Source organism: Sander vitreus, chromosome 3 (assembly GCF_031162955.1).
Source record: "Sander vitreus isolate 19-12246 chromosome 3, sanVit1, whole genome shotgun sequence".
NCBI classification, from domain to species: Eukaryota; Metazoa; Chordata; class Actinopteri; order Perciformes; family Percidae; genus Sander; species Sander vitreus.
The window spans coordinates 30,071,813-30,095,422 of record NC_135857.1 but is presented as its reverse complement, the minus strand read 5'-3'; the positions used below and the strand labels follow the sequence as shown (position 1 = coordinate 30,095,422).

At 40.5% G+C, this 23,610-nt stretch overlaps 2 protein-coding genes across 5 annotated transcripts in view; both read right to left on the bottom strand.

Annotated features, from left to right (window-relative positions):
• Positions 1 to 2,735: 2,735 nt before the first annotated feature.
• Positions 2,736 to 7,364, bottom strand: LOC144515917 (uncharacterized). Its single transcript, XM_078247117.1, has 4 exons — positions 7,352 to 7,364; positions 5,441 to 5,965; positions 4,275 to 4,342; positions 2,736 to 2,825 (listed from the first exon to the last, which is right to left on the bottom strand). Exons 1-4 carry the CDS (start codon positions 7,362 to 7,364, stop codon positions 2,736 to 2,738), a joined length of 696 nt encoding a protein of 231 aa, XP_078103243.1.
• A 2,149-nt stretch (positions 7,365 to 9,513) lies between these two features.
• Positions 9,514 to 23,610, bottom strand: part of brip1 (BRCA1 interacting helicase 1) — a 48,472-nt gene continuing 34,375 nt past the window's right edge. For all 4 annotated transcript variants that reach the window (XM_078246915.1, XM_078246913.1, XM_078246916.1 and 1 more), the window contains exons 15-20: positions 22,314 to 22,473; positions 21,755 to 21,876; positions 12,296 to 12,408; positions 12,120 to 12,202; positions 11,652 to 11,969; positions 9,514 to 10,962 (exon numbers count right to left, since the gene is read on the bottom strand). In XM_078246915.1, the coding sequence (XP_078103041.1) occupies positions 10,220 to 10,962; positions 11,652 to 11,969; positions 12,120 to 12,202; positions 12,296 to 12,408; positions 21,755 to 21,876; positions 22,314 to 22,473 (1,539 nt within the window). In that variant the 3' untranslated portion in view covers positions 9,514 to 10,219. The remainder of the gene's footprint in view (positions 10,963 to 11,651; positions 11,970 to 12,119; positions 12,203 to 12,295; positions 12,409 to 21,754; positions 21,877 to 22,313; positions 22,474 to 23,610) is intronic.

Below are 23,610 nucleotides of genomic sequence, written 5' to 3'. Positions count from 1 at the left end.
CAACAAATCCTGAAAAGACCAATACCGACAATGCATGTATCCTACTATCAAGTCTTGAGTTTGAGTGTGTATCCAAAACCTGATGTATCTTATTCCTCTGCGCCACAGAGCTCCGTTGTTGAAGAAGTCACGCCATCGTGACTTCATGCCCTGCTGCCAGGATCTTACCAACAGAATATGGCATATACTGTACAGCAGAAATGTGACAATCAATCATTTACTGCCTGGGGTCCCTAAAGAAACCCTATGGCAACATTGTGCCTTATCTTTCCCACAAACTAGAAATATTCTGAGGTGTACAAAAGATAATACACGTGCCGGTCTCCTTGAGCGAACAGCAGACGATAAAGGTGGATATCAAACAGTGAAGCTGGGTGGTTGCTGGAAAAGATAGCTGAGTGTACATGCATACACACCTGTCTCATATGTTTATCTGAAAGTGTCTAGATATAATCCTAAATGAAGCAGCACCAGCAGTATTCAGAAACCAGACTAACGCATTGAAATGGATTAAACATGTGTTTGCAGGTGAATGGGTTTCCGAGTTATTCAACCTGTCTTTGCAACCCTTCTCCCAGTCATGGTGAACGTGGGTTTGACAATGAACAGATGTTTCCATGAGGGATGGGAATTTAAATCTATGCTATTATTTATTTTAGCCAACTACCTGAGATTTAAGAGTTACAGAAAGACAGAAAAACAAGAGCAGCACTCACACAGAAGTGAGCAAAAGAGCTGAATGAAAAATGCGGTTTGACTCACGTAATGGTTTGACCAGACATCAACCTATTTTCATCTTTGTGGTGAGCAATATTGTTTAAAAGACACACTGTGGGAAGTATTTTGTTGCCTTAAAATGACCAAATGGCTGATTATTCAGTTACAATAAGCAAAGAAAGTGATTTTTCACCTTTTAGATATGAAACATCTAATAATCCCAGTTTAAGTTAACTTGTGAAACTAAACCTGAACCAGGTGTTTTGAAAAATAGTGGAAAAGTATAAAGGGGATGTTAATAAATTGGATTGTGGTTTCTGCCAAATAACAATCAGGATTTCTACATGACACTGTGTATGTACACACTGAGCATGTACATTTTCATATTTATATATGTTCATAATGTTTACCTGATTCTGAGCCATGTCTCGAGGGCACTGAATCTCCGCTGCAATTAAAGCTGCAGACAGAAAGGGGCTTTGAGACAAACAGCCTTTGCACTGCAGAAATCTGGTAACGGAGCCCTCCTCAGGATTCCAGATGGCATTATATGCTGCATGAATGAAAAGCAGTGGGAAAGCATGTAACTTAAGAGAAAAAAAAAAAGTGCCATAAAAGGATCAAAGTGAAAGGCAGTGTTAGTGAAGCTACTTTGAAAGCATAGCTTTGCAAGCTACAGTGCCAACTACTTCATACTGGAAGAAGTTGAACTGAAGAAGGAGAATTGTAGTTTGGTTAACTAAAGCTACTTATAAAAAATAGTTTAAACTAATTTGTAGAAAATAAAGATCAAATTGAGAATGTACATGGATACAAACTTATAATAAAATTTCAAGTCACATGCCAACTAAAAATGCTACTCAAATGAGTGTATCAAGTGCCAACTTGTTCACAGGTCATACATCAACCCAAAAAATTAATAATAATCAATACTTGTGTTGTCAATAGACGTGTTGACATATTCAAGTTTCGTTTTACAAATTCAGATTTTAAAACATTAAAAAACGATAGTCAAATATTTCCACAGGAGAGCTGACATTTCAGCTTTCTGGAATACCCCTGAGACCTCAACTGCCTTAAAAAAAAAGTGGCTGCCTGACGAATGCATTGCCTGGCCATGCCTTCACGGCGGTCAGGATCAAAGAAAAAGAATGCAGGGCTGGTCAAAGAGGGTTCATTTACAGTAGAGAAGTAATGGTAAAATACATTTTAAAAATCATTCTCTTCCTTTATGGCCCAAAATCGGTTGTACTTTGAGTAGTTGACTACACAACAAATGGCAAAACAGTCATTTGACTACTTGAATCACTATGCAAATGCGAATGTAGGTGAGCTACCACCAAACTACTGCAAAATGTAGGTAAACTACTAGTTTAATTACATGTAGATTAAGTCTGTTTTAAAACAATAGGGATGAGAAAAGCCTGTGTATTAATTTTTCCAAATTAATTTCTAATCATTTACAGTTATTATGTATTCATATTTTCATTTTATTCATCATTTAGTCCTTGCTTTTAAAAATGCCAGTGTTTTGAATCATTTCTAATTAGTTTTAATGTTGAATGCTCAGTTGTGGGTGTGATGGCATTGTGATGCAACATGTAATGCTTAGTACAAGATTTATCACAACCACTTCTTTAATACTGTTCTTGTCTAATCAAACCAGCTGTCAACGCACCAGTTAAACTGTTATCACAGTAGGGTTGCAGAGCAGTCCTTAGCGCCATCAGTGATGCGAGACTTTGGACTACCAGCAGTGAGTCTGAGTTGTCTGAAATTGATGGCTGATGTGGTGCACACTGGCAGCGGCGGGTCGTTGCTGCAGGACTAAAACCGTCTTTTCTCAGAAAAGCTAGATGGTCTAATTCACAAACAGCACGTTGTAGTGCACCTGAAAAATGAAGTCATAAAAGTGAAAATTAAATCAATACCAAAATGAAACACAATCACTTGGAGTAATGGTTTGACTCAGATTATTTAGCCGTGGTAAATAACTTAAAAGTAAAAACTAAGATTTCTCAGATATTACCATGTACCACAGGAAGTAGTTCCTTTTCACACATAGAACAGTAGAGTCCCAAACAGCATGGCTTTTGGTCTTTGACTCTCTGTAGGTAGAACAAAAAAAAAAAAAACAGTCTCAAGCTTTTAAATTAGCTATGTCCATATCTCAAATCTTTCTTTTTATTTCCAAACTTTTAGAAATGACTGTTAAAGGTCCTATGACATGCTGCTTTTTGGATGCTTTTATATAGACCTTAGTGGTCCCCTAATACTGTATCTGAAGTCTCTTTTATATAGGCCTTAGTGGTCCCCTAATACTGTATCTGAAGTCTCTTTTATATAGGCCTTAGTGGTCCCCTAATACTGTATCTGAAGTCTCTTTTATATAGACCTTAGTGGTACCCTAATACTGTATCTGAACTCTCTTTTATATAGGCCTTAGTGGTACCCCTAATACTGTATCTGAAGTCTCTTTTATATAGGCCTTAGTGGTCCCCTAATACTGTATCTGAAGTCTCTTTTATATAGGCCTTAGTGGTCCCCTAATACTGTATCTGAAGTCTCTTTTATATAGACCTTAGTGGTCCCCTAATACTGTATCTGAAGTCTCTTTCCCGAAATTCAGCTGTGGTGCAGAATTACAGCCACTAGAGCCAGTCCCACAATGAGCTTTACTTAGGACGTGCCATTTCTGTGTCTGTAGCTTTAAATGCTATTGAGGAAGAGAGAAGGGGGGAAAGGTGGAGGGTGGGGGTGTGGCCTTGACCAACTGCCACTTTGCTTGTTTTCAAGCCATTATGTCTCTCTCTGTCATGGGTGGGCCAAATTCTCTGGGCAGGCAAAGCAGAGAAAGGGGAGGTAACCTTGCTTCTTATGACCTCATAAGGAGGAGATTCCAGATCGGCCCATCTGAGCTTTCATTTTCTCAAAGGCAGAGCAGGATACCCAGGGCTTGGTTTACACCTATCGCCATTTCTAGCCACTGGGGGACCATAGGCAGGCTGGGGGAACTCATATTAATGTTAAAAAAAAACTCATAAAGTGAAATTTTCATGCCATGGGACCTTTAAGAAACATCTTTGAGGAGTTACTGAAAACATTTTCAATAAGGGTTAGGATTCAGGCAGATTCACAACACATACACTGCCCATAAAGTGGAAAATTTGTTGTTTCTAAATGCTAAACTTTTTTTTTCTATTTCAGTGGTACTCTTTGGTCATCTACTGTATTGCTTTGAATGGGTATGTTGACATCAGACAGTATTTTCCTTGTCAGACCCTTTGTTTTTAAGTGTTCACACAGGATTTTACTCATTGCCGTCCACCGTGTTTTCTTTATGTGCTTCTGTGTGCAGAAAACAGACTAAGTGCACAATCCATCACTGCATGTGAATGGCAGCACTGGTCTGTTTCAACATGTATTGGTGTTATTTTAATTATTACAATTATAAATATTGCAATACAAAGAAAAACTGATTAGAAATAGGATATCCATTCAATGTGATTTGATGAAACAAAAAAAGTTAACTTGATATCACTTGACTTGACACTTACCTTTCTTTTTGTAGAGGTATTGTTAAATCTTCTGCGCGCCTGCTTGCAGGATCTCTGTATGTTTATAGCTTGGTTGAAAAAATGGAAGTCAGTTTACATAAATAAAGTAGCTGGAAACAATACCTAGAAACACCAACGCCGTTAAGGGAATATTTCTACATGTTACAGTAAATAAATTGCATAATTGATGTATATATAAATACATATTATACATACAAAATACACACGATTTCAAAAAACTTATAATGTAATGTATTAATAATTTAAACAATACTTTATTATATGATGTGCTATACTGTAATCTGAGTCCCCAACTCTCTACTGGGTAGCAGCTTTTATAAACTTGCATGTACTAAAGCATTTAAGTAATTCTTTAAAGTATCATATCAGTTTCACTACTCACTATTAACAAATACAGTCCGAATCAGGCAAAAGGTAAAGAAAAACGTTTTATTTCTATGTAGGGTCCGTTCCATAATGTAGTCAGCTCACGCTTAATACTGGACCAATTTGTCCCCATTAGTCACTTTGGCACAAAAACATGGGAAAATAAGGTCCAGGTTATAAAAAATACTGGTTTCCCTAATGCTAAAAACGTATGGGTATTATTTAGATAAATCAAGCATTGGCAGTAGATTGTGGCAGGATGAGCTCAAATACATAATGTATACCGTATAACTGTGAGGTTGTCAACAGTGCTACTTCCCAGAGAGGATGTAATACAACCAGCTGATTAAGGGGCGCCCTGGTAGCTCACCTGGTGGAGCATGCAGCCGATGTACCAAAGCTCAGTCCTTACTGCAGTGGCCAGGGTTAGATTCCAACCCTTTGCTGCATGTCACCACCCCCACCCCACCCCCCGCCCCTTCTTGTCTATAGTTGTCCTATCGTTTAAAGGCAAAAAAGCCCAACAAATAATCTTAAACCCCCCTCCAAAAAAAAACAGTTGATTAAACAGTCAAGATGTAATTCTGTTTTTAATCTTTTACTTTATCTACCTTACAATGTAAAGGTAACTTGCTCCCTTTTGTAATGATTTTTTGTAATGTAACTACAAACTACTGTGTATAACCTTATCCTGTGTGCCATTAAACATTGGCACATACATGCATTGATTTGTAAAACCTATGATTTTATATTCTAATTAGACTACTACATAATAATACCTTTTGGTTTTGTGTGCTGACTTCCTGGACTATCCTCTGCTGGACTACTAGGACTACATTCTGCTGCTCCAGCTTCTTGCAGACCCCCTTTGTCTTCTTTTTTGGGAGTCACAATGTCAAACTCAATCCTTGTGGAACTACCAGGTGTGGTAGGCACTTTTTTAAGAGCTTTGTGTTCCCTCACACCCACAGACGACTCTCTTGACTCAGTCTCTCTGTCATTTACACTTGGTTTAAAGATTAGCTCTGTCTGCTGGCAGGTAATCCAGCTTTCATGGCAGGTAATCCAGCTATCATCCTGAATCTCTGGCAAAAAATGTGACTGATAAGCATTCTCTTGGACGATGTCTTTTTTTGAGCTGTGTACTCTGACAGGTCTGGCTTTGGATGGTCTGCTCTTCAAACCCGGCTTTATTGCTTTTGACTCATGATCTGCTCTGGCCTTGTGAGTCGTCCTCTGGCTGCTCCTGGTCTCAATCTGCTGAAGACAGGCTCTCCCTACACTCTTGGCTTCATAGCATCCACCTGTCAATTAACATTAAGTCACATATTTAGCAAATGGATACATCTGGCAGTCATGTTTTCCCTGGAACAAACAGGAATGTTGTTGGAAAAATGATTAGAGTAACTGGTGTTTCTTATTTAAATCGGCATTGGGCAGCATCACAGACTGGCAGCTATAAACAGCAGTGAAAGATGATGAGCTTGAGAACACCACCTGTAATGCTTTAAATGTTTTCTTATTGAATGGATTTTATTTTGGATGTTATTTAACACTACGGATTATCAAAAGGTGGAAATTATTTCAATTAAGACATAATGTTTAGACTAGGTTTCTTTCACTTTTCCCAGTCGGTTTGGTCCAGTTTGCCTTCACACTACCTACAATTGTGTGTTAGTGGCAGACGCTGGACATTTCAACCATTTATCTTGCACTTTTAGTTAATTATTTCATTAATTCTGTGCTGGCCTGCTAACCTATTTATCACATACTCGCAATTGTAGCAGGTGGTGGTCAGGTGTTACAGCAGACTCAGCAGGTTGGTGTGAGCGTGTCCTGAGCAGTCATCGCATTGTAGATGGTAGTTTATTGTGAGAAATTTACTAAAGGTTAGCCACACACAAGTTCGAAATCCTATTTGTGTTTTAATTTTCCTCTCTTGATCACTTCCATTTTTTTATCATTAGCTGCAGCCACGACACAATCTTTTCACATTCCCCCGGCAACTGTAGAAGTACCCACTGATGTACACATAAACTGGTTGGGAACCACTCTTCTAGTTTACTTTGAGGCCAGCCTACAGTTACACCAGTAGTGATTCCAACTTTTTCAGACAAAGCACTTGTCTGACCAGGGCTTAATTTGAGCCGGAACACGCCGGAACATGTTCCGGCACCTCCGACGTTGGATCCAAAACCTTTTTTTTTTATTTATATATATATAAATTGGATCCGGCACCTCCTGTGTCACTATGAAAAATGAATCGCCTAAATAAATGTGTAGTGTTCAATGTTGTTATCTGTCTTGTTAGTCTTTATTCCCCATTGAAGTTCCACAAAATTCTTGTGTTTGCATTTTTGATGCGTTTTGAGGTGAATGTTCAGGGTAAGACAGAAGGGGGAGAGGGATGGAGGGAGGGGAGGCACTTCAAGTGACCCATGTGCTTGTGCTGGTTGAGATTGCAGTTAGCCTTGTTTCACTCAGGGGAAAAATGTCAAAAAGACAACAAAGTTTGCTTAACTTGTTCAAATACGCTGGCCAGTCGGATCCCAAACAAGCAAAAATTGTTTCCGCTGATCAAGAATGTGGAGACATTCATTTCGTACCCATGCAGCGTATGTTCTGAAATTAAAATAAACATTGCCCTGATGTAAACACAGCGTTGTTTAGGTTTTTTTTTGTTTCGTTACCTCCAACACCCATTTTGAGTAGCCAGATCCACCCCGCCCCCCCTCTGCGCTCCGGGACCTCCCACTTTACAAATGAAGCACTGATGAAGACAGATTGTTGACCATTCACTATTTCAGAATTGAAATTGGCCAAACAGTATCAAGATGTTGGGTCTGGGAACTCACCATTGACGGAGCTCAATCCGAGGGGCGGGATAAACGGTTGTCTTTCAAATTCCCTCTGCACGCAATAAGATAGCGCTATAACCAGGCAGAGCAACGAAGAAGGTAGTGAAGCTAGTTGATAGATTAAACTTTTGCCGTATCCGGTCGGCAAAACTCCGAACACATCTTCCGTTTTTAAGAATGATTTCAGTGCCGTTCTTTGTTCTTTTCTCAAAGAAAAGCTTAACTCCAAGTCTTCCAGAAGACCGCTGTTCCCAGCAGCAGCAGCAGCCATAAGCCCACCTACCAACTCTATACACAATGTGATTGGCCTGACCAGAGTTTGGTTTTTCCAGCTCGCAAGCCAACGGAGAGTGCCTAGACCCCCCCTGGCTGCAAAATAAATGTGCCGCCACCAGGGTGCGTCTAGATTTCTAGGCTAGGCAAACAGCACAAATCTGTGGAATTTCAATTAATTTGGATGGCGTGATTTTTTTTGTTGCATTTACACTTTGTTAAAGCAACACTATGTAACTTTTCCCGCTTCGGTCTCCCTACAGGTTGTCTCATTGGAACTACAGCTGCAGCTAAAAGTTACATAGTGTTGCTTTAAGTTGAGTTTGTTGTAAGTTTGTTAAGTCCTGTATTATTTTTTTTTTTAACTAAAAATGTTGTCGGTGTAGCTTTAATGATTTAGGGTTGGGGATAAAGCTGAATTATTTTAATGGTGAAAAAACACAGTGATTCACAGCCATTACTGAGACTTTCAGTAATGTGGGCTCCTATTAAGTGCTTTTAACACACATTCGCTGGCCTCTTGACGCTCTGCGTTTGATGATGTTAACGAGTGACCATGCACGATTACATACACAGGGCTCTTGGGGAAGCAGTTGATGAGCAAAGAAAGGCTTTAATGGAACACTTGTCTACTCTGCTCGTCTGTGCAAATCACACAATGGTGAAGTTTGCGCTGTAATGAGACAAATCACATCAGTGTAATCATGTTTAATCTCATTTTTTTTGTCTCCCTTCAACTTAGCCTGTTTGATGATTCTGCATTTAGCATTGACTTGATTAAATGACCTCAGCTCCTCAGACTCAATCAACCAAATATGTCCATTAAACTGCTTATTACACATATGTACTATATTGCACATAAATAGGTCACAAATAATCAGTTTTCATCCACAAATAAAATTACAAAAAGAGGTTAAGATCTAAATGTCAGTGAACTATACAGGACTCCAAATATGAAAAACTACATATGTAAATGACTGGTGAGAATATCACTGGCTTAGTTTGATGTATTTAGAAATATATTTGATTATGTTATTTAATTGGTGGACATGTTTTAACATACTGTATTAGTGGTAGAGCCTTTCTATGTGAAGATATACACTAAGTTGCCAGTTTATTAAGTCTACCTAATTAAAACTAATGCAGTCTAATACAACAGTCCTGCAATAAACCTTTTGTTGAAGCAGTTTAGCAAGGTGGTGGTTCAACTTCATGGTCATTTTGGAAGCTTTAGTTTGTGCTGTTGTTGAATTGTATTGTGTTGGTAGACTGAGAGGTACCCTCATTGATATAAATAATAATAATAATAAAAAATAATACTGTGCAGCAAAGTCTAATTGGAAAGTGGTGAAAGTAACTAAGTGCATTTCCATTTTCTGCTTCTTGTACTTTTATTCTATGACATTTGAGAGGAGAATATTGTATAATTTACTCCACCACATTTAATTAGACAGCTGCAGTTACTAGTTACTATTCAGTTTCATATTTTACAAAAACAAGATCATCAGTTTATAAAATATGATGAATTGTGTGCATTAGTAATAATGATATATAATAGAATAATACAACACTGTCATTCTGCATTATGAGTACTTTACTTTTAATATTTTAAGCAGATTTTGTTTTGTACTTCCACCACTGAATTTGGGCAATTCACGAACATGTCTATGTGATTTCAGAAGAGAAAAAAACACAAACAGAAAAAAGGATGAAAGAGAATATCAATGAAGCGCTAACATTTAATCTTATTGTGACTTAACAGAATGTATATGAATGCTTGTACTTAAAGTAAATCAAATGTGTATCCACACCACTTGAGTTTACAACACATATTTACATAATTGGAATTGAAAAAACAAAAGGTCACTTCTTTAAGTGAAATCAGGCATGTCTAAAGCATCCAGGTTCCTCACCCATTTTCTACAAACGCATCATTAAAACAGAACTAAATGATTATCTACTGCATAGGAAAACAAATTAGGTTTTTTATATTTTAATGATTTGTTATGAGGCACATTCGATCAGCGCTACAATTTCAATGATTTTGGTTAGTTATACGTTTAACTGAGAACCGGCCTTCATGGGCTTAATAAGATGTGCTGTCACACTACATTATAAGCTGATCTGAGATAGCTGAAGCCTCATCATCTACTGCATGCATGGTAAGAGTGTGTGGGCTGGGTGCCTGAGGCAGCTGTAACATACGTAGATACTTCACAACATAGGGTTTCAAATTCTGCAAAATAAACTGTGAAACATATGCAGCAATGGTATGAACTGAATATGGTACATTGCACTGTGTTCTGTATCAATAACTGTTTCACTATTGTTTTACTGCCAAGCTAATGTGCTTGGAACATGTTCTTGGCACTATATTTGCATATAAGACATTCTGCTTTGTTCACAGTATGTCTTGTTTTCAGGTTATTAGTTACCTGATGGAGTGGAGGGAGCTTTCTGCCTGGACCTGGACAACCTGCGAAGCCTACTGCCTGTCTGCCTGCTCTGGTTATCCACCTGCTTTCCCCCCTCACCTTGCTTCTGTTCTATAATTTCTTCTTCCTGTCCGTGTGACAACTCTGTGCTCTCCTTATTGACTGAAATAGCAATCTGTCCATCAAAAGCAGAGGCCTGCTCCTGCCCTCGGGCCTGCTCAGAGCCAAAAAGTTCTTCTGACAGCAAGGAAGGGCTCTCTGCCCCTAAACCCATCCTGGGAGGTGACTTGGTCTTCACATCTTTCTGTGGACTGCCTTCGTTGCCTTCCCCCTCGAAAAGTTCTGGAGTAAAAAAGATAGTTTGGTCCTCCTCCTCTTCATCTTCATCTTTGTCTGAATTGTCACAGCAGGGAGGGGCTGTAACTGGAGAAGGATCAAGAGCCAGATTGTGTGGTTCCACTTGGATTTCACTGGAACTGTCTTCAGCCCCTTGTTTAAGACAAGTTGCCTCAGTCTTTTTTTGTGGAGAGGAGATCTGCTGTTTGTCATTGGGCTCCGAATGATTAGATGTTTCCAAGTGCTGGCTGAAACTACTGGGCCCTTTTCCTTTAAATATTGGCTTCTTGAAGCTGGTGCTGACGGGGCTGGAGGTGAAAATGTGGTACAGAGGCCGAGCTGTTCTTTTTTGATGCGACAGGGGCTCTGCTAAGGGGCTGTGCATTGTATTCAACCTTTCTGCATCAAGGAAACAAAACATTCAAAATCAGTTAACAGTTTATATTTATCAACCTAATACAGGCATATAACCGAAGACAACAGAGCTAACATGTTAAGACTCACAAAGACGCTTTTAAGTCTCACGATGAAATGAGATTGGTATGCGGAGCACCTTGGCTGCCAAGGCTATCTTATAAAGAAAGATATAAATGCATGCTTACGCTCAATATAATCCAAACAAAGGTCAAGGGGATTTAATTAAAAGCAACAGTCCAACATCTGCTCATCAGCTCGCTCCAGCGCCACTCAGGCACGCAAAAGACCTTACAGTAATGAGGCAAGCCACTCAACTGATCCCACGGCCCCCACCCCCTACTATGAGGGAGGGGTGGGGGTCTGCTACTGCTCTGCTACCACCCATATCCACCACACAGAATTCAACTGGGCAAACAGCTCAACCTTGTCATGACCCCCAAAGACAATGGGTGCTAGCCAAGGCAATGTGCAAACACATCACCTACAAATATTTTCTTGTGGTGATGTCATGCTCATACATCCTTGAGCAGTATTTTTCACTTCTCAGGAATATGCCCGAGTTAAAACAGTGTTGAGGCACAGAGAAACATTGTTTCTACATAAAAAAATAATTTAGAGATATTGACCTTGCAGCACCAAAACTCTACTTTTAACTTTTCGATTTAGCTCACCTGCTTTTTCGTTTTGTTCAGCTTTCAACTGTGTACGAGAAAAAAACTGGTTGGTCGAGGGGCTTGTGTTCTGCTGGGGTTCAGGCAGTTTGACATATGAGCGGGGTGTCTGAGGTTCTGTGGCCGTGGGCAGACCCTGTCCCTCCAAAGTTACTGACACGTGACTGTTTGGAGATGAGACGGCAGAGCTGAGGGTCTGACTGTCTGCAGGAGCCCCCTCCAGCTTCTGTTGCACCTGAGAGAATGCTACCAGAGACTGCATGGCGTTGCTGAAGGTGTCATGATGCTGGACGAGCTGGCGGACCCATTTAGACAGACCTGAGATTACACAAACGCACACATCAGATACAAACACTACCAAAAATCTTACAGTGGATAACTATTGCCATCTAGTGTTCAAGTTGAGAGGCTGTGTAGTCATCAAATTAAGTCAGTCAGTGTTCACACACTGTAAACATTACTGATTACCTGTGATGTACTTATTGGGATTATTCCTGTAACGGTCATCCACTAGAATTAGGGCGCCCCAGTCATTCTTGTGGCGTATGCACCTGTAAAATGAAGTTTGGAGGGTTTAAGTATAAAAGGCAGGGAGAACAAAAATAAATCTTCAGTAAAACTCTAGCTGTAGAGGACAGATTTACCTTCCCAGGGCCTGGTTGAGAGCTCTGTAGGCCTGAATCTCATACCAACGATTGCCTGGGAGAAGACCTCTGGATTTGCAGTGTTGGTCATTGTACTTCATCTTCAGTTCCACCTGAAACCACAGGACAATATATTAAAAGATGATTTAATGTCCTATGGGACAGCATTTGGATACAAGTCCATCAAAACTAAACATGTTGCACAACTGTTTTCCAGGTCCCCCTGCTTTATACCAATGTTTCTGTGCATTCATCATAGTGTCTGAGGTTCTTTCTGGTACCTTTAGTCCATCAAATAGTGACCTATAAGCCACCATAAATACTAGGTACAAATCACAACATTACCTTGTATCATCGTTTGAGAAAGTGATGAACCCAAGAGAACTAAAAATATTTTGAGAATAAAGCTGATATAATAAATTGAAGAAAAGTTGTGCCATGTTTTAATCTCGATAAAATTTGATGCTATAAAAATAAAAAAGGCGAAATGCCCCAAAGTAGTTTCGAAATAAGTTACTGGCTACTGAAGATATTGAACTAGAAACCTGTTCTCGAGGGCACCTGGCAAAAAGGGTTTCATGCATGTCTACTAGGGCTGCACAATTAATCGATTTTTAATCACGATTTTGGCTTCCCACGATCAAATTCATGTGATCGAGCGATACTTAAAATGCGTCATTCCGTTCATAGAACGTTTTTTTTTTTTCAAAGCTCCGTAAACCACTCCCTGAACACGTGCCTCCATGAGCCAATCAGAGTTGTTCCCTGCACCACACAGCTTAATTTAGATGTAGGACAGAGTAACGTGAGTAAAATTCCACAACAGACAGCAGTCGTCATAAGTCGTCCCGAGGTTTACCAGTTTACCAGTAAACGCAACATTTTGTCCTGTTTGTGTTGTTATTCAGACAACAGCAGTGACCAGTGCTAGTTTGAGTCTTTTAGCTCATAGCTTTAGCGGCAGACTGTTGTTAAGTCCCGTTGTTTGAATCCTCTACCGTGAAATACAGTCACACTACACCGTTTAGCTGTCAGCATTTTAGCCGTGTTTAATCCAGTTACTACTGTAGCTAACGGTAGGCTAATGTTACCTGCTGTGTAACGTGTTATTAGTGTTTACTAGAGTGACATGCAGCGATGTTTTTGTCACCTCTAACGTCTGTTTTGGAGCATCAGAGTGCAACGCAGACATTTACGTGGCACCGTAATCCGCGCTGCTATTTCGTCCGGGATTTTAACATGCGCCGTTAACGTGAACAGAAAATTGCGTTGAGTGTATCTTTTCACGGCAAACGCGCATGTGTGGAAAGCGGTCGCACAACAGCTGAAATGGCATACTCCTTCATAGTATCCTTCAAAAAAGGAGGAATGTAGCACAATATGGATGTGAAAGCAGTTATGATTAGCCTATGTGACAATACAATTTGTTTTGGTTAAAATCAACAAATAATCGTGATAATTAATCGTGATCTCAATATTGATCAAAAATAATCGCGATTATCATTTTGGCCATAATCGTGCAGCCCTGATGTCTACTGATAGAGAATTAATCGGATTAATCTTATGAAGGGGAAACCAAGTGGGCGATGGATATGGGGCAAACTAAACACCAAACAAATACTATTCAGGACCTGAAAGGGTTGGGTATTACATGCTCTCGCAGACAGATGTGTTCTGAAAGGGGAACAGAGGAGCTAAAGAGAGGCCATGACAGTAGAGTGGAGTTAGGAGGGGCAGACAAGGTGGCCTAGGTGACATGAAGCATCCCTGCACAAAAATGCCAGGAAAGCATCCATCCATTTGCATCTGTCGCTGCTGATTTTAGCGCTAACCTTTCAGAATTGACAAGTGAAAAGATCAGCTGGGCGTCTGACGGGATGCCATGCAGGGCAGGCTGCTGAACGAGGCTTTAACTGCTTTTGACAGGTACCGCGTGTTCGCCCTGAGCCACCAAACACAGGGCCGTGGCAGGTACAGCCTGTTCCTTTACGCACATCACGCAATGCCACTCTGGCCTGTCTGGGCTTGTGTACATAAACAAACAAGTAGAGTCACAGGAATTCCTAAATGTCACCCCAAAGTTAGACTATGACTAAAAACACCTCACCTAAGAAGCATGCAAACAACTGAGCAACATCTGCCACCACTAATAAAAAAAAAACTACACTGACACTGGAAAACCTCTATTGTTTGTATGATGTAGGTCTAGGCTTTTCAGTAGATCTAAAATCCAGATTTTATCTGCGAAAAATACAATAGTACAGTAGTGCAGGCTGTCAATGGAGTCATATAGCCATGTCACAGGAAGTTACGTTAATGCTGCTCTTCATGGTGAGATGTTCGTCAATGTATGAGACACCAGAGCAGTTAAAGAATCCACTTCTAAACCCACAGCTTGAACAGAAAGGCCAATAGCCTCAAGCCAGCGGTGTCATCTAAATCCAATCACAGTCCATTTCAGCGTTCGAGCCATCACATCCCAGGTCTGTACCATGTCATCGTCCAATCTAACATGACAGGTTGCATATGTGAAAAAGCCAATTCTGGCTGCTAGCAAATCTCGCAAATGTGCAAGAAACCACAAGCTAGAAGGGATTAGTTAAAATGTCAAGAGATCACTCGCCTGCTTTGGCCTTGTCCTCTACAGCAACCTGTTCATCCCTAAAAACATATATTTGACCACTAGGCATGATTCGCAGCTGAGCGCATTTGTTTGAGCTACATTTTACGCAGGGTGTGTGTGCGCGTCAGTGTGCACGCCTCTGGCGGTCCGGGACATCTTGTGCTTGTCACTGAGATTGCTGAGCGCCTCATCTGCCACATAAGGCTGAGCTGACAGCTGAGTGGCTCATCTTGAAGACAGTGTCCACGTGTGTGTGTGTGTGTACACACACTCACAAGGGCATCAGACTATCACACTGCTTTCCAACATGCTCATGGATCAGCTCACAGCAAGACTACACACATAGTCCTACTTATTCTTTAAGTTTTTGCTGTCTTATGTTCCACTAAAGAAATAACTGTTTAGAACATAAATGAATGGACAAATCAAAATTCTAGATTTTACCTATCTATAAAGGTTGAGGCTTATCTTAAGTTCTAAATGGTGATGAATAGGGGTCACTATGGAACAGGGCTGTAATACTTGAGTTGGTCTCGGTCTCTTTTTATATAGAGCAGGTACAGTATATAGACCATACATAATTTACATTTCTTCTAGGAGATGATCAATTCTAAGCGGAATACATAAGCACATAAGAAGTTGGGTCCACACTAGTTTAAATGATAGCCAGACAGATTATTTTATGGAGGATTGAGAAATTAAGGGGTGCCGTCAATTCAGGAGTGGGCTGTTGAGATGGCTAGAGTTGCAGCATTTGAAAAGATGTCATACAAAAGGTTTGTCAGATTTGATGTCCAAACTAGAAAATGGGTAAAGTAGTTATGCTTTCTGGAGGGCTCCCAGTAAGCTGCAGTTTGTGCTGGGGAGAAGTGTATGCCATGTGCTTATGGTGTTACCACATATTCTGTACATACTGTATGTTTATTTGGTATATCATTTTATTATAGTTATTATGTAATCTTTTCTTAATTGTTGTCTAAGTGAGTGGTCATCACGAGTGAGGGGGTTCAGGCGGGGAGGGGATATGTTAAAAAAAAAAATAATAATAATAATAATGTATAAAGTTGGCGGTTTGTGAGTCGGGTCAAATGGTCTTGACTACACTTTTTTGTACCAACCAAACTACAGTATATGCATAGCACCAAGTAATGCACTGCCAAAGACGGAAAGCTGATCAAACATAGATCATATTAATTTTACTTTAGCCAAATTTCCATGTATGGCTGATTGTGTTTTAGCAGCGCTCAACAATTTTGTAAATGAAGAAAGGGAGTTGTACAAGAAAATGTTGACTATGTATTTCTAAAGCCGGCCTGTGGTGCTGACATGGACAGTACAAGTGGTGATCATATATTATATGTCCTTCTTTCAGAGGCTGATGATAAAGCCATATGTACAGTCTTCAGTGTGCCTGGAGCATCCATCATCTCCTCTTCTTGATGATTTCCATGAACTCTTCAACATTCCTCCAAAATCCCCTTTATCCATCCATTTTACATGCTTGCAGGCATTAGAATTAAAATGCTCTTGTGGTTGTCTTTAATAAAGGGCAGCAGCAAGAGGTTGCCTGAGCCCTTCATTAAACTAAGAGAGATGCCTTATCAGTTGTAAGTGTCTTTTTATTGCTTGTTAAAGCCACTTGTTTGACTCACTCGCGCAGGATTTGACTTTTCACTGTAAAACATGCCATTGGAAAAACTCAACATAAATGTAATACCACCTTTGGCAGGGCTTTCTCTGCAGAGGACTTTTCAAGTTCAACCTTTGATCTTTGTCACAATAACACAACAGGCCAGTAAAATGCCATGCTATGTGCTTAGGCTGTAGCTTGTAAGAGTTATGCCTGTCTGGGAATGCAGGCCATGCAGGCATCTGAAGTGCTGGAGTAGTTTAAATGGAGAGAAGCTGGGCCTACACCTCTTATCCTAGCAATGGGGTGCTACCGTGTGAGTGTGGCATAGAATGAATGAATTGCCTGAGCCCATGTGTGCTCTTAAGAGAATGTGCACATGTTAGCACTAGTGCATGGAAGTGACAATGTAAGAACATGTCACGCATGTGTATGTGTGCATTTAGAGAACCAGTTCCAGTGGGAAAAATATGGTGTAAATATAATAAGGTGTTAATATGAAGCATTTATGCAGGTGACAATGTGAAAGAAAACACATTAACAACCTTAAAATAAGAAACAATACAACTACTGGTGTTTTCAATTGGGAGTGCTTAATGTAGCAGAGGACCATCGCTTTGCCTGAAATTAATGCCGGGTTCACACTGTACGTGGAAGCGCCGCAATATGTCAGTTCTTGCTCATACAGTAGCCTGGCTGTTATCACCAGATGCACATTTGTGGTCAACAAGCGATTCTGCTCTTTTCTAATCACACGTACAGCATCTTTGTGTTTGTCTGGTTGTATCTGTTGCTCTCTGTTTAAACAAAACTGACAAACATGTGGAATCAGTATGTAATAAAAAAAAAAAACAATCACAGCAGTGACAATAGGCTATTTCTGATAAATATTGGCCTAGTGGATGGGCAGATCTTGAAATTTCGGGGGGATTGAAACTCCAGGAGATCGGCAGGGACAAGAGCAGGAAAATTCAAAGAGTTGGCAAGCATATGATGCATATTTTATAATGTATCAGAATTAGATCATTTATATCATAAACATATAAAAGAAGAAGACATAAGTTAGGGAACAAGAAAAGTAGCATAGCGCTTTGTCAATCACAATCAGGATGTGTGAGGAAAAAGTCACTACGCATTGCACAAGTAGAAGAGCACAAGCAGGTCAACAGGTTAAAGCATCGTAACAAATCTTAATTAATCATAATTAAGCACAATCCATTTCCAATCCTTGAAACACTAGGCTCCCCTTCCAGTATTATAACTTGCAGCTTAAACAACGTGCAAACAACGTAGGTCAGCAAGTCAAATAAGCAGAGCTTCATTACGTTAAAAAGGTTGCTCCGCAGCTATGTCACCAACACTTGTTTAAAACAACCTTAGTATAGATCACTGCATGCAGGGCCACCATGCATCCTTACTCAGAGAGTACACTGAATCGTGATTCACTCTTCCAGCGGAGTTGACCATAACATGTAATGGTATTGACTATCCAATAGTGGATACACCATTACCATGTGCCAGTGCCTCTGCATTTGTGTGACCCTCTGAAGAGCCTATTATCTCTCTGACAGAGTGCTACAGCAGTATACCGTATGTGCTCCTTCAACATGAGGGCTACGAGGGCTAGCGGCATGGCTTTAACAGTCATTAGTATCAGTGTCCCCATCCTCTCGGCAGCGTAATGGGGTTAGCTCAAAGACCTTTAAAGTCCCCCAGGGCTTTTCTGGGGGCCACAACGCCTCTGCCACTGAAATAGGAGATAACAGGAGGAATTGAAAGACAACTAGAGAGAAGCAAAAGAAGAAACGAGCAAAGCTGAGGATTAAGATGCAAAGAAGAGATAGCGAAACATGTAAATTAAAGAAAATGGAGACTAGAATTTAGGATCTTACAAGCATGGTCTGTTAGGTCTGAACAGGGTGGACACAATAACAAACATCTTTAAAATAATAAAATCCAATACAACATGCCTTTGGGAGGCAAAACGTCCTAATGTCCACCGAAAGCCAAACAAACCATTATAAAAGAAAATTGATGATAATGGCAGGATGAGGCAAATCTTATCATTATTTCTTATAAACTCAAATTCTAGTGTGAACTGGTCATGGTCCTGAACTGACCTGCATGCACAAAAGAACGAAAAGTACGGGCTTATCTGCTAATGTTAGCTACCGACCATTACCTTGAAACCATCCAGCAAATAGACGGTACCGTAGGTTGATTTAACGTCACCCCTCACGTTTGCTAACGTTAGCTTCTTGTCTCATCTGGGGTCTGATAAACAGTAAATTCATCAAATTCAGTGTCCACAATGCTATTTGCCAATAAATTGTAGCTGTCATATTTCACAGGACCCGTGTGAGTGCGGATTTCACGTTGCGGCTTTCGTCGCCGTTTGTCACTTTGCCTAAGATTGAGTGACAAGTAGTACTTGCCCCATTGTTTATTTGGTTGCCATGACTACACGAGTGATGACGTCCTGTCACTGTTCCAGTTGTTCACCCTAAAGGGGAGAGAGAGTGGATGACAGTTTGCTTGAGTTCAGTAGAGCACACGGCTCTGCAGAGTTGCGTAATTACGACTTTATGACTTTTCATAAAACAGCTGAAGGAGTGGCGGTGCGCGGTGTACATAGTGGAAACCCTGTTGTGCGTCTGCCCTATTTCTGATACCGTGGCGGCAGAAATTTTACCGTGGCGGGCCGCCGCGATAATATCAACATAGATGAAATACTGGTATTGGTAGATCTCCGCTTTTTTGGAGGGATTGGTTGGAAAAGGGAATTATCACACTGGGGGATCTGTATCTCGGTGGCATATTAAAATCCTTTGAGGATGTGGTATAGCAATTTGGAATCCCTAGGTCTCAATTTTTTTATATCTGCAACTTCGCTATCTGTTAGTGGGGATTTTTGGATGCAGTTCTTCAGCCCTGAAAGCACCAGAATGTTTACATATGGTGTTGTACAAATATGGCAAAGATCATGAGACTTCTGTGTATTATTCTATGATTATGCAGAACCTGGGGAATAGAGCCTGGACAGCCCTCAAAACGACATGGGAAAGGGATATGAGTATGATAAGGAGTGGGAAAGAATATGTAGGAATATTAAAACTATGTCACACGATGTGAGGGTGCGCCTCATTCAGTTCAAGATTACTCATTGCTTCTATTGGACTCCCTCCAGATTGTTTAGAATTGGTCTGAAAGACACACCAAATTGTTGGAAATGTAAGACAGAGGACGGCCAATTACTTCATGTCCTACGGTCCTGTGATAACGTCCAGGACCGGGATACATGATAACCTATGTCGGACTGCAGAGACCCAGGTTCCATTCAGCCCAAGATTATTTGTTCTGGGAGATGGGTCAATCCTAAGAGGGATGGATAAGCACATAAGAAGCTGGGTCCACACTAGTTTAATGACAGCCAGACAGATTATTTTAAGGAGGATAGAGGAATGAAGGGGTGCCGTCAATCCAGGAGTGTGCTTCTGAGATGGCTAGAGTGGCGGCGTTTGAAAAGATGTCATATACAGTAAACGGTTTGCCAGATTGGATGTCTATACTAGAAAATGGGGAAAGTGCCTGAGCCTTCTGGAGGGCTCCTAAGAAGCTTTGTGCTGGGGAAAGACGTGTATGATGGGCTTATGGTGTTGTCATTAATACATTAGTTTTTTTTGGGTTTATGGTTTATTGTCTATTTTGTTATTATTTTGTTGAATGGTCTTGAATATTGTAGTTACCGTGTCATCTTTTCTTGATTTTTGTTTGGGTGGGTGGTAATGACGAATTGTACGTTTTGTATGTTGTTTAAAAAATAAAAATAGTTGATCACAATGACAACAAAATCTGACAAGAAGAAGCTGACAGAGCTGACAGTGGTGAATCTGACAGTTTTGGCTAAGGTGAAAGGGTCTGGGCAGCATCAATCACCCACAGGTCTTGCCACACTGACAGAACAGGTTAGTGAAAGCTCTGTCGTGCTGACAGGAGGATTAAAGGGGAGGAGAGGTGGGAGGCAGGGAGAGAGTCAAACTTAAAGGTCAACTTTATCTGCTAAAGACAGGGCACACAGCAACATCGCTTTGGGATTTTTTTTTACGGATCACCAAAAGGGAATACTTTTATTTGGTGTGGGTTTGTGTGTGCACGTCTGAGATATATTTTTATGTTTATGGGATTCAAAATGTTTGGTCTTGGCCAAAAACCTCAGTTTAATTTGATGATGCATTTGTACAGGTATTTTTAAAGACGAAAGATTTCATAAAATAAATGAAGAAAATGGCAAGCCTGTAGAGCACCTGGTGATTTCCACTGGTTAAGATACCAAAAAGAATTGGTGTTGCAGGTATCGCCCCCCAACCCATTTTAGATGAAACCACGCCCACTTACATATGATGAAAGCCTCAACAGCTGCAATTTACGGGTTACTGACCACAAATTAGACAAAGGAGCCAAACATAGTTGTCACTCATCTGGCGATAGCAATGTGCTTTTACCTTTGGTTAGAGCAAGGCTCGCTGTCCCACCTGTTTCTCCCCCATACAGAATATCTGCAGACTGCTGTGATTCTACTTACTTGGAGGTCTTTTTTTTGTGATCAACTTTTTATTAGCACCTTCAGACGTACAAAACAAATTCCACAATGTGTGACAGGTAATATCAGATGGTGCACAGAACAGAGAAACACAAACTGAACAACAACAAAGACCCTCTCCCACCCCCCACCCTCTGCGGTCTCGAGGAAAACAAAACAAACAAACCACACCTTGCCTAATAAATTCCTCTAATTCTTGTGGGGTTGAGGTCATTAAGTCTGATATTTGTGCTGCTTCAGCTTTCCAATAAGCTGATAGTCAATGATTTGGCTTTGTTAATCCTTGCTGTAGAGAGCTCAAGCATAACTATGTCTAGAAAATACGCCAACCATTGTTTTATACAAAGCAAGTGAGGAGGGGAGCCAGCGCTGAGCTATCATTTTCTTGGGTGCAGTTGACCCGGCTAATTTTCACCTGTCTCCCAAGCAGGTGTAATTTAGAGTCGTCATTAAGTAACAAAACAATCGGGTCAGTAGGAATTTGACATCCTATTTGACATCAGATATTATTGATGTTATTTTATTCCAGAACTCATGCACCTGTTCACACTCCCAGACCATATGCAGGAAGGTTCCAGTTTGTTCAGGTTGACAGAACGTACTTACTTGGAGGTCTTTGATGTTTGGGAAGGGAATTCCAATGGTGACCACTGCCCTGGCATTGTCATCAGTAAAGTCTAGTCCTTCACTCACTTTACCCCTACAGACAGCAATCAGCAGTGCACCATCTATAACAAAGAAATCCCATACTGTATATATATCAATACTGTAAATGGCAAGGAATAGAAAGTAGAACTCAAACTATTATATTGTAAATTAAGATACCAGCGTTGGTGCAGCTGTACAAATTACTACTTAAAAGCTATAGTGTGTAGTTTCTGTCACCCCCATGAGTAATTCTAAGCAATGACAACAACACTGTCGGAGCATCCACACGCACCACCCCCACCCCTCCCCCGCGCAGTTGCTAACACAAAGGATTCAAACATGATGGTTTCTTCAGAAGAGTTAATGGTCTTGCAATTCTTATGTCCTCTTTGTCTCCAAAGCTGAACGCAGACTAGATCAAACGAATGAATTTACAAACTAATTTACAGACATCAAGCTTTACAGTGTGATATAACAAAACACATCAGCTGGTCCAAAGGTCAGTGTGATGTCTCACCTCTTTCCTCACAGCACTTGATGGCATCGTAGTACATCTGAAGCAGTTCGTCAAAATCCCCCTTGCCACCACCGCGGGGCTCTGTGATCACAACTTTCCGTTGTTCTAGCTTCTCCCAGAGACCAGTGTTGGTCCATCGGTCTCGCAGCTTGTCCAGCATCTGAGCAAATCACAGGAGGTATCATGTTAATACATATGCTTGCTGAGGTTTTGTTCTAAGTGGAAATTGATGACATAGAATCTGAATCATAAGAGTGAACCTACAACATGGCTAACTAAAAGCAGCATCTATTTTCTAGACTCTCCTAGATAATGCTATAGTTAAGGAGTTGACTCGTGGTTTATTATCTACTTTTGGTGTTTTTCCATTACATGGTACCTGCTCGACTCGCCTCTACTCGCCTTTTTTGGTTTTCCATTACGAAAAAAAGTCCCTAGTACCTGCTAACAGGTACTTTTTTTAGTACCACCTCCGTCAAGGTTCCAAGCGAGCTGGGCCGATACCAAAAGGTGACGTGAAAGCAACAGACGGGTGTCCTGAACAAACCCGTTATTTTTAAATAGTTTAGCCAGTTGTTTTTGCTGCCTCCAGCTTCATTTGAAACTAAATGTGTCTTCTGGCTGTGGCAACAACAACACACCTTCGATGTTCCGTGTGTGTGTCGCATTAGGTCACGGCAGTTTACTGCGACGGCACTATGACGACTAGCCACGCTCGCCTCACGCATGAGGCGGTACTAAATCTGTAATGGAAAAAGGAAGACGGGGCACCACGATCGAGTCGAGCAGAGCTGGTACTAGCAGTGGAAAAATGCCATTTGACAGTCAGAACAGAAAAAGAACATAAACTACATTAGAGTAGTTTTTTTTTTCAGAGCTAAATTAAGTGTTATCTGATCAGTGCACAGAATCACATACTCGCCGATACCAGCATTTTAGGCAGTATCGGAGGCATTTCCGATACTGATATCGGTTATCAGAACAACTCTAATATCATATAACCATGATTATTTCGGTCAATAGTGAAATCACGATAATTTAACATGATTACTCGTTTCATCAGCACTCAGAGCGCAACAATCACCATAGTCACGCACGAAAAATAGTCTATGAAGTGTGAAAAATTTGCCGTAACTTGGCCTATGTAGACAACTGGATTAATCATAATAGGAGCATATCTGCTCCGTCAGATGCTTGTAACAAATTATGACACTTTCCTAGTCTGAAACATTAAGCTTGAAACAAAGAACAGGAAGCATTTAGCTACCAATGTTTGCTTCCGTGTCCTCACACTGCT